The sequence below is a fragment of the Oncorhynchus kisutch genome, linkage group LG11, assembly GCF_002021735.2.
Source record: "Oncorhynchus kisutch isolate 150728-3 linkage group LG11, Okis_V2, whole genome shotgun sequence".
Classification (NCBI taxonomy): Eukaryota; Metazoa; Chordata; class Actinopteri; order Salmoniformes; family Salmonidae; genus Oncorhynchus; species Oncorhynchus kisutch.
In genome coordinates this window covers 29,801,705-29,812,335 of record NC_034184.2, presented here as the reverse complement: position 1 = coordinate 29,812,335, position 10,631 = coordinate 29,801,705, and the positions used below count along the sequence as shown (strand labels likewise).

Sequence of the window (10,631 nt, the reverse complement as noted above, 5' to 3'; positions counted from 1 at the left end):
GGAAATTAATGGGAAGGGGAATTTCACCGCGCGGTACCGCGTGATAAGTGTACACGGGGCTTTATTGTGGCAATATCCAAACGGACAGATCTGTTACAGAACTAAAACAATGTAGAAGATTGGAATATGCCATCACATGAGAGGTCACAAGTTTAAGTCAAGTCAGCGTAAAACAATTACATGGTTCATTTACATATTTATTACACATTGTATAAAATAGATAAACAGAAACTGGCAGGCTATAAACTCAAAATAGTATGGCCACCTATCTGATCCCATTGCTGAAATCAGCAGAGAATGAGAGTACAGTAAGTGGTGCTTGGAGGATGTTGGAGAGTATCGAGAAACGGTAGTTCAGTGAAGTCAGGGTGAATGGAGTGTCCTGAAGATGCACGGTCATGGACAGTTGTTCGCAGTCTAGGAGGACACGGGGAGTCAAGAGGAGGTGCTGGTCGCTTGGCCATTCCCTGTGCCCATGGAGATGCTCTGTTTCTCACTCATGGTCTTAACAACTGTTGCTGCTGGAGATTGTAACACCTTCCTCGAAAGCCTCATTCTACCATCTGTTGGGTCTCTCCCAAAGTATTTAACCTGTTGGCAAAGTTCCATCAGAGAAATAATGTTAGTTAAGAAATCAAGTAGATTAACTAAAGATCAAAATAATGATCCTACTGCAACACATACCTGAATCTGCTGTCCAACCTCTAATCCAAGAGCACTTGGGTGTTTTATCTGTACAAATTCAGAGTTTACAATTATTTCACTCTGAAACATAAATGACAAACAGAAAACAAGCAAACACATGCAGCCCTTTCCAAAATGGTAACATCTGTAAAACATAATCTCTGTCGAGGGTCCTGTGACCCCTGCATGATATCCTGGGGCAAGACTCTTACCCGTTTGTGGTCCAGCTGAGAGTTATGGAGCAGAACAGCACTCATGTTGGGATATAGCTTCACCATGACACCAATGTCCCTGTGGGGGAAGGGAGACAGAATTGAAGCAAGTCATGAAGCTACCCATTTAGCAATCCAATGTTTAAATCAGTCCTATGTTTAAAAACCACCGACAGTAGCTGCATCACAGATTAAACAGCATCCTCCAATAACACATAACATTGTGTACCTTATTTCCATGATGGTGGCAGTGTAAACAGCACCAAACTCCAGTAGCTGCTCTTGCTGCAATGCAAAAAAATGTATCCTCAGATTCATTGATGTGGGTAAACATAGCTTTTTTGGATGATATAAAGTCTAGCCCTTCATCATGACTCTCAGTTCCATTACATTACACATAAGAGTCATTGGAGAGTTTTGTTAAGATCCCAGACACTCGCTCTGCACATTAACATTCATCGCTTGCGGTACGGTTTTGGAAGCATAACTACCCGATCTTTCATAGGAGCGAAAAATAATTTTCAAAACACAGAAGGTTAAATTGATACACATCTTGATACGGTTAGAGTTGGTGTTCCCACATCTCTATGTTATAGAGTATGTTTATGGAAAGACGGAGGACAAGAACACCTGTGTGTAAGCGCAACTTGGGAAGTGTTTCGGAAGTGTAGTTTCTGTCAGATGGAGGCTCCCCTAGCTGTATGGATCTATACAAAACATTTACAGTAAGTGTTTTTTATTTTAAGGATTCTTCCTCGCTATGAAAGATAAGAGCCTTATGTTTGGAAAGCCATATCGCAAGCGATTATTAGAAAGGTTTCTAAACATTAAAACACAGCGTCGGGATTGTAGTTCACATGAGGCAGTCGTGAGTTAAGCTAATGGCTGATACCTGTAGGGAGAAGGCAGAATGTCGCCTCGAGTTAATTTTGCACGCCCAATTTTTCAGTTTTTGATTTGTTAAAAAAGTTTGAAATATCCAATAAATGTCGTTCCACTTCATGATTGTGTCCCACTTGTTGTTGATTCTTCACAAAAAAATACAGTTTTATATCTTTATGTTTGAAGCCTGAAATGTGGCAAAAGGTCGCAAAGTTCAAGGGGGCCGAATACTTTCGCAAGGCACTGTATGTTCAACAAGTACAGTATATTTTTCTTCTGGCCTTATCTAGCTCTATTTGTGATATTTCACCTTGCCTCGCTGGCTTGCTAGATAACCATCCTCTGACATCTGCAATGTTGTAGATGATAACCAACAGATCACCTGTTTATTAACTTGCACAAGCTGCATTAACTTGCACCTGATCGTATCCACTGCTAGGTAAACAAAGAGGGTTTTAAAGACAAACAGCGCACCAACTTTATGACGCGGACGGGAAATGGGTCTATAGTATAATCATTTAGTGAATCAAAATGCATTAAGGATGCATTAAGGAATGGTAAGAAATTAGGCAATACAGTGGAATCAGACTAGGCTGGACTCACATCATCCTTGCAGATTTCTGTGATGAATTCCTGGGCTTCATTCATTGCACCTGGAGTAGGTGCAAACACAGAGAAGGTCTCCTCGTCCACCTGGCTTATCGTCACACCTATCCAATGACACAGAACAACCTGTAATTTTCCCATACACTATGCACCTATGAAGAAAGCTCATGTGTTAGGGTTGACACAAATGGAGTTAGAATGTTGTTTTTTAAATGTTACCTGTTTGAGCTTGTAGTCTGCGGAGGTTATATCCCCCTGGTCCGACAAAGCGTGCTCGTCTGGAGACAGGGACTCTGACATTTTCTGCAACAGACAGGAAACATTCCTTCAAAGGGAAATACATAAATGATGGGAATCAAATAAGGGCTAGACACCAAGAGTCTTACCGACAACTGGGCCATTCTCCTTTCTTTTATCCCTTGGCTTGGCAATGGTCTTGTTCATGATGCCCAAAATCTCCCTCTTGGCAACTAAAGATATGAGAATGAAATGAGGATTGGTGACTACGATATTTTATAGTGACATAAACAATATATTTCTGGAGCATGTCTTTCATTTCACCTGTGGCTTGCTGAATAGCCTCCATTACAAGTTTCAGAGGTAAGCCTGGAATCTTCACATCAGCCTAGAAGGAGGCATACATTATAGCAAAAATAAATAGTCAAAATACGACAGAATAGCGAAACCACTGGACGTTCATCTACAGTACCTGTAAGGCATTGATACCCTTGTTTGTTCCTGCCAGTTTGAAGTCCATGTCTCCTAGGTAATCCTCTATTCCCTGTTGTGACAGAAAACACAAAACAGTTATACGGGGATCCCATTATTACAGTACGAATGTAGATTTGGTGAGAAAAATACTAGTAATATTGAGTACCAGAATATCAGTCAATATTCGGTAATCCTGGATTTCTGATGGCTTCTCTGGGTTTGCCTTGGATATAAGTCCAATAGCGACACCTGCCACAGCTGATGAAATAGGAACACCTGAAACACAAAAGTGCTACGTTTCACTGCAGAAGAACAGAAGGATCATCAACAACATCAAATTACGTTTTTTTATTTTCCACTTCAAAAACATGAAGTACTGTACCAGCATCCATCAAAGCCAGACTGCCTCCACATGCTGATGCCATAGACGAGGACCCTGAGAGAATGAGAGTGCGTGAGAGAAAGAGCGGGGGCTAATCATACAGTCAATGAAATTATTAAGATTTTGCAACTAAGCTTATAACAAGTAATAGTCTAAAAATGTGTGAGCAAAATGAAAGTCATCCATAGATCTCACCATTAGACTCCAGAACCTCAGAGGTAACTCTAATTGTGAAGGGGAAGTCTTTGGGAATGACAGGTCTCAAAGACTTCTCAGCCAGTGCCCCTGTTACAATAGAAGCAGAATATGATCTAAATAGTCACATCAATTTAATAACCATGCCACCCACACTACCCATGCGTCGTCTAATCTATACCAGCATACTAACCATGACCAAGCTCTCTTCTGTTCATTCCACTCATCTTTCCAATTTCATTGGTTGCATAAGGTGGAAACTGAAAAATAAATATAATTTTAGCCCATTCAGATGTTTTTTTGTGCAATACCAAACTAATAAGCAAATCCTCGAATCCTACGTATTTGCAAAATGTGATACTCACCTCATAGTGAAGCATGAAATTCTTGTCTTTGACTCCACTGTTAAAAGAGAGCAACTAGTTTCATCTAACCTACATAATGCAATTTAACACTTGCTTGAAATTTGCTTTCAAGAGGACCGTAATTAATCATGTATAAGTTTACCTTAACGCCGTAGTAATGATGTCTGTTTTAATACTAGACTCCAAGGAGTCAAATGTTACAGAGCACAGAACCTAGAGAGAAAAGGCTTTATTAAGTAGGCTAAAGATAGAATGACAAGCCACCCAAAATAAATCAGCCAATACTTTCCAATGTCCCCAAAATAAATAGGATGCATACTCTGAGCCTACATCTTTATAAATGCCAGATCCCTACCTGTGTCTGTCCCCTCTGGAAAAGTGCAGACCCATGAAGGGGCTTAAAGATGTCCGCCTCACAGGAAATATTTCTCAAAGAAGTCAAGTCTCTTCCATCACACCTGTAAAACAAGGAAACTATTTTATTGTTCCAAACCACACAGTATTCATCAATTGCATATGTTGGTCATGTATTCATGAATATTTGCTAAATACTAATGAGACATGTTCTTTTTACCTCCTGTACTCATTCAAAACCAGATTGCGGAAAACCTCTTTTGATACCATGTTGAAGGACTCCATCACCTCGTAAGGTTCTGCTTGAGGATATTTCTCTACAGAATAGACATATGTAGGCGGTTAGATAGTAAACAGTAGGCGGTTAAACAGTAACCACTCACAATACATTGAAAGTTGCAAAAAGCATAACATCTGTAGCATAGCATTTATTTGGTATATAGCAATGATATGTACCTTTTATTTGTTCCTCTGTTTCAAGCCTTACTTTATTAATGGCATCATCTCTGGAAATCTGAAAGGACACAGTAAGTTACTGATCATACCGAATGAAAAAGTACCACCAAAACATAATAGCAAAAACACCCAGACATAAATACTTACTTTGTCATGAGTGAAGTCTGTGAAAACAGCATAGACCTTTTCAGAGGCCAACCTGAAAGCAAAACCGTGTGCTGTCATGTTACCATCAATAAATAAAAACATGACAGATATGAGAAATATTTAAAAAAGAAATTTGATGCCTTACTGTCGCGCAAGCTCAATCATTTCCAGGGGAGCAGAAAATATTTTGGGAGGAGTGCGCTTAGACACCTTTGCTTCTCTGGCCATCTGCTGAATTGCCAGTATGATCTGCTGTGTGTGCTTCACACCAACCTTGACTGCATGACAGAAGTCCTGCTGCAACACATTCTCAGCAGAAGCCTCTATCATCACTAAGACACAAACAATACGTGTTTTTTTTGTTTTTTTACAGAGACTGAATATGACATAACACACAACATATATCATAGAATGTTACATTAAGGTAGAAGAGAGTCCTGTAGGAAAAATGGATGTGCGATATAGATGGACTACTAACCCACTTGGCTGAGCGGTGCTCCTGCCACTATCAGGTTGATAGTGCTGGAAGCCATTTCCTTTCGTGTTGGATTCACCAGAAACTCTCCATTCACCAGACCAATGCGCACTGCACCTAAACATCCACGAAACACAAACCATATGGTTAAAGCCACACGCTGTGCAACAACAAAAAAAGGACAGGTTTGTAAGAGATACTAACCAATGGGCCCATTCCAAGGAATGTCAGACAAGGATAGAGCAGCAGAGGCTGTAGGGATGAGAAATAGTTTATTTCATCACTGGAAGTCAAACAAAGGTCATGTGACTGCTTCTACAAGGAAATCAATCTCTCCTCACCTCCATTAATGGCCAGTACATCTGGATCATTAACACCATCAACTGCCAACAGATTACACAGGACCTGAAAATATACATAGCAGTATTACAATCAAGAGCATAGCTTGTAATAATAGTGTAAACATATCGGTAATGAGTTCATAAATAATTACAACATTAGCTACAAATGATGACTCACCTGAGTGTCATAGAAATAACCAGCTGGAAAAAGCGGTCTGATTGCCCTGTCTGAGGTGAGACAACAAAAAAGGATACAGTTAAATGGTATTTGTACTAATTCATGACTAGAGTAATTGTTGGGTTGTTCCACGAAATGAGTGCCTTTGATATTTTAATATAGATCACAAGGATCATTTAATAAATCAGATAATTAATATGAATAAAGACTTGCTAAAGTGCTAAAATTCAACATTTTGATATTTACTGCCCTTCACCCTCTGAATTCCAGGTAGATTTTAACCCACTTAACCCAAAAGTTATGAACATCATTGTAAAGCCCTAGATATCTTGTTGTAATTTCTGTAGATTATTTATTTCATGTGATTAGCAATTAATTTTAAGGTCAATTCTGTTACATGAACTGAACTGTAATTTAATATGGTGAAACTGTTTATTTTTTTAAATATTATTTTCAAAAGTAACATCTAACAGTGAAATCATAGTGTAAAAGCAGGTGGTTCTACTCTTTTTGGCAATTTGCTGGTGTTTTGTGGTGGAAAACAGAGTGGGTCAAGCATAACACATCAACCCTGTTACCAATAGACAGACAAGCTATACATGCTTTTATAATTTCCTTCTGTTTGTGAACCTTGCATTCAATTGCCCCTCCCTGTTGCACACATTTACAATGACATTTTAGTAATTTAGCAAACGCTCTTTTCCAGAGCGACTTACAGTTAGTGCATTCATCTTAAGATAGCTAGGTGGGACAACCACACATCACAGGCATATAAAGTACATTTTTCCTCAATAAAGTAGCTTTCAGTAGGGTCAGAGCTAGAGTGCTGGTTCAGGTCGGGGTGAGGAGGATTATTTAAGACACTGTTTGAAGAGGTAGGGTTTCAAATGTTTTCAGAAATGTCTTAGCTCCAGGGGAAAGCTGGTTCCACCATTGGGGCGCCAGGACAGAGAAGAACTTGGACAGGGCTGAACGGGAGCTGCCCTCCAGTAGGGGTGGTAAGGCAAAAGGACCTGAGGTAGCAGAATGTTGTGCTTGGGTTGGGGTGTAGGGTTTGAGCATAGCCTAAGGTAGGGAGGGGCAGTTCCTCTTGCTGTTCCGTAGGTAAGCACCATGGTCTTGTAGTGGATGTGAGCTTCGACTGGAAGCCAGTGGAGAGTGCGGAGGACTAGTGTGACATTTGAGAACTTCAGAAGTTTTAAAACCAGGCTGGCGCCAGAATTCTGTCTGAGTTGCAGGTGTTTGATGGAACAAGTGGGGAGCCCAGCCAACAGCGAGTTGCAGTAGTCCAGATGGGAGAGGACAAGTGCCTGGTTTAGGACCTATGTCTCTTCCTGTGAGGTAGGGTCGTACTCTATGGATGTTGTAGAGCATGAACCTGCAGGAGCAAGTCACTGCTTTGACAACAAGTACCCATTTCCCTGTCATAAGGGGATTTATGGCCCATTTAAGATGAAATCATCAACCCTGTTACTTTATTTGGCACTCACTAGTCATTTTTTATTTAACCTCATGAGATGGGAAACGTTTTTTCTTAATTTTTTACCATGTGGGCTTTATGACTGTTAAAAATAGGTGAAATCCCCCCTCACAAATTCACCAAGTTAGACATCTCAAAAGTCACCGCATTGGTGGAATTTATAGGATAGAAGTTAGAATAATCTTCTCACCTATTAGCCTACTAGTCAGAATCTCATTTTCAGTGGTGCCCAACTCCCGCCGCAGGTGGTTAGTGGGGATTCTACCAGCAGCAGCTGCTTTTTGCCTGTAGTCCACCTGTCAATCAAAAAAACACAGCTCTAGCCAAGGGACCTGCATTACTACAAGGGACCTGAAAACACTATGTAATAGCCCAATACACTAAAGAGATCATTACACATTAATGAAACATCCTGCATGGAAGAAAATCAGTTTTTCAATATGTTTGAAGGGCATTAAAATAAATGAATATGACCCCACTTAAAAAAAACAGGAGCATTAACTTACCACTAGAGGCATAAATTGGGAGGGGGACGGTTTTGTTTTACTGACAGCTGTCACCATCACTGTTGTATCCCCAAGCTGGATAAAGAGGTGGAATGCATCTGAGTAACTGGTTTGAACATCTTGTGCATATTCAAGTTGCAAACTGAAATATAGCTTACCTGCACAACAGCCGACCCATCTGCAAATCTGGCAAGTTTCCCTGTTGAGATCTCTAGTTTTCTTTAATAGCAGGGAAATCAGAAAGCATCTGAGGTTAGAGTGAATTGATGTGAGTGAATCACCCATTCATCATCACAGCAATACACATTTAGGAAGACTCAAGAACGATATATTCTAAATAATATTCCTTCTTATAAATATATCTGACTCAGACCATGACCATATGAAATCAACAAATACACCCCTGCATTGAATAACGATCTTGAAACCTTGACCCACAGGCTTGACTGGTTTGTTACTGTGTAACGTTATGTTATTAGCAAGCTATGAAGCTAGCTAACTACTAACTAGCTAGCCAACTAGCTAGCCAAGTCAGACGACAACTTACTTCCCTCCGAAGTCCACTCCCACTTTTCGTATCGTTCCATGACTGTTCCAGACGCTTTGGTGGCACAACCGCACATTTAGTCGAGCCAGCGAGGGCCCAAGTCTCAGTAAATGTCTCATATTCAAGTAAAAGCTAACATTACACATTTTTGTGAATTGCACAGGTATCTTTTACACAATTTTGATGCGCATGTGGGCTGCCATTACAGTTCATCACATGCACGGAAGTACGTCAGAAATACATTTGTCTTGTGATAGGACCAAAGATAAATCGACAAAACAAGGCGTTTCAATATACGAGACCACTTCAGAAGTTCCCTCCTCATTTATAGTCCAAATTACATACAGTATATACACTACCGTTCAAAAGTTTAGGTCACTTAGAAATGTCCTTGTTTTTGAAAGAAAATCACTTTTTTTGTCCATTAAAATAGCCAAAAATTGATAAGAAATACAGTGTAGACATTGTTAATGTTCTAAATGACTTGAAGCTGGAAACAGCTGATTTTTTTTATGGAATATCTACATAGGCGTACAAAGGCCCATTATTAGCAACCATCATTCCTGTGTTCCAATGGCATGTTGTGCTAGTTAATCCAAGTTTAGCATTTTAAAAGGCTAAATGATCATTAGAAAACCCTTTTGCAATTATGTTACCACAGCTGAAAACTGTTGTTTTAATAAAAGAAGCAATAAAACTGGCCTTCATTTGACTAGTTAGGTATCAAGAGCATCAGCATTTGTGGGTTCAATTACAGGCCAAAATGGCCAGAAACAAATAACTTTCTTCTGAAACTCGTCGGTACATTTTAGTTCTGAGAAATGAAGGCTGTTCCATGCGAGAAATTGCCAAGAAACTGAAGATCTCGAACAACGCTGTGTACTACTCCCTTCACAGAAAAGCGCAAACTGGCTCTAACCAGAATAGAAAGAGGAGTGGGAGGCCCCTGTGCACAACTGAGCAAGGGGATAAATACATTAGAGTGTCTAGTTTGAGAAACAGACACCTCACAAGTCCTCAACTGGCAGCTTCATTAAATAGTACCAGCAAAACACCAGTCTCAACGTCAACAGTGAAGAGGCGACTCCGGGATGCTAGCCCTATAGGCAGATTTCCTTTGTCCAGTGTCTGTGTTCTTTTGCCCATCTTTTCTTTTTATTGGTCAATCTGAGATATGGCTTTTTCTTTGCAACTCTGCCTAGAAGGCCAGCATCCCGGAGTGATCCCTGATAATGGGCCTCTGTACACCGATGTAGATATTCCATTAAAAAGCTGCCGTTTCCAGCTACAATAGTCATTTACAACATTAACAATGTTTACACTGTATTTCTTATTAGAATTTTATGTTTTTTTAATGGACAGAAAATGCGCTTCTCTTTCAAAAACAAGGACATTTCTAAGTGACCCCAAACTGTTGAACGGTAGTGTATGTCAAGCTGCAAAATTACTAAATGCTAAACGTGTTTTTTCTCAAGAAACTAGGAGAAAAGGGTGATGTTTGAATTTAGTTGTGTTTACTTATATATTGTGATTTTTGTTTGTACCCCACACAATCACGATAACCATGAAGTAAATGGAGCTTGTACCTATTTCATGGGGATTTTGGAGTGGTACAGTGCTGTTTAAAAATGTGAACACAAGAGGGCGCTTTCTCCTCACAATAAACATGATGCCTACATGGCCCATGCCCCAATTATATCTCCTTCCACCCAAAGTTTGCACTGCACTCCCCTTTGCCGATTTGAAAGAAAATGACTGGTTTAAGAAATATTGTGGAAACCTCCACCAGCCCATGCCCCCGCCAATTCAATGCTTTTAGATTTGTTGGAAGTAATGAACGAGCGCAGACTTCAAATCAAATCAAATTGTATTTGTCACATGCGCCGAATACATCAAGTGTTGGCATTACAGTGAAATGCTTACTTACAAGCCCTTAACCAACAATGTTTTAAGAAATTTTAAGTAAACATTTTAAAAAAATAGTAACAAATAATTTAACAGCAGCAGTAAAATAACAATAGTGAGGCTATATACAGAGGGTACCGGTACAGAGACAATGTGGGGGGGCACCGGTTATTCGAGGTAATTTAAGTAATATGTACATGTAAGT

At 39.8% G+C, this 10,631-nt stretch overlaps 1 protein-coding gene across 1 annotated transcript; it reads right to left on the bottom strand.

Annotated features, from left to right (window-relative positions):
* Positions 1–176: 176 nt before the first annotated feature.
* LOC109899773 (polyribonucleotide nucleotidyltransferase 1, mitochondrial) lies at positions 177–8,818 on the bottom strand. The gene is made up of 28 exons (XM_020495290.2): positions 8,522–8,818; positions 8,133–8,193; positions 7,975–8,049; positions 7,659–7,764; positions 5,989–6,038; positions 5,811–5,874; positions 5,674–5,721; positions 5,473–5,586; positions 5,140–5,326; positions 4,995–5,046; positions 4,848–4,905; positions 4,612–4,708; positions 4,393–4,495; positions 4,180–4,250; positions 4,038–4,074; positions 3,866–3,932; positions 3,673–3,762; positions 3,478–3,531; positions 3,262–3,371; positions 3,094–3,165; positions 2,946–3,009; positions 2,771–2,854; positions 2,604–2,687; positions 2,382–2,488; positions 1,126–1,181; positions 897–975; positions 685–732; positions 177–591 (listed from the first exon to the last, which is right to left on the bottom strand). The coding sequence occupies exons 1-28, from the start codon at positions 8,665–8,667 to the stop codon at positions 436–438; spliced, it is 2,340 nt and encodes a 779-aa protein (XP_020350879.1). The 5' UTR covers positions 8,668–8,818; the 3' UTR covers positions 177–435.
* Between the last annotated feature and the right edge of the window lie 1,813 nt (positions 8,819–10,631).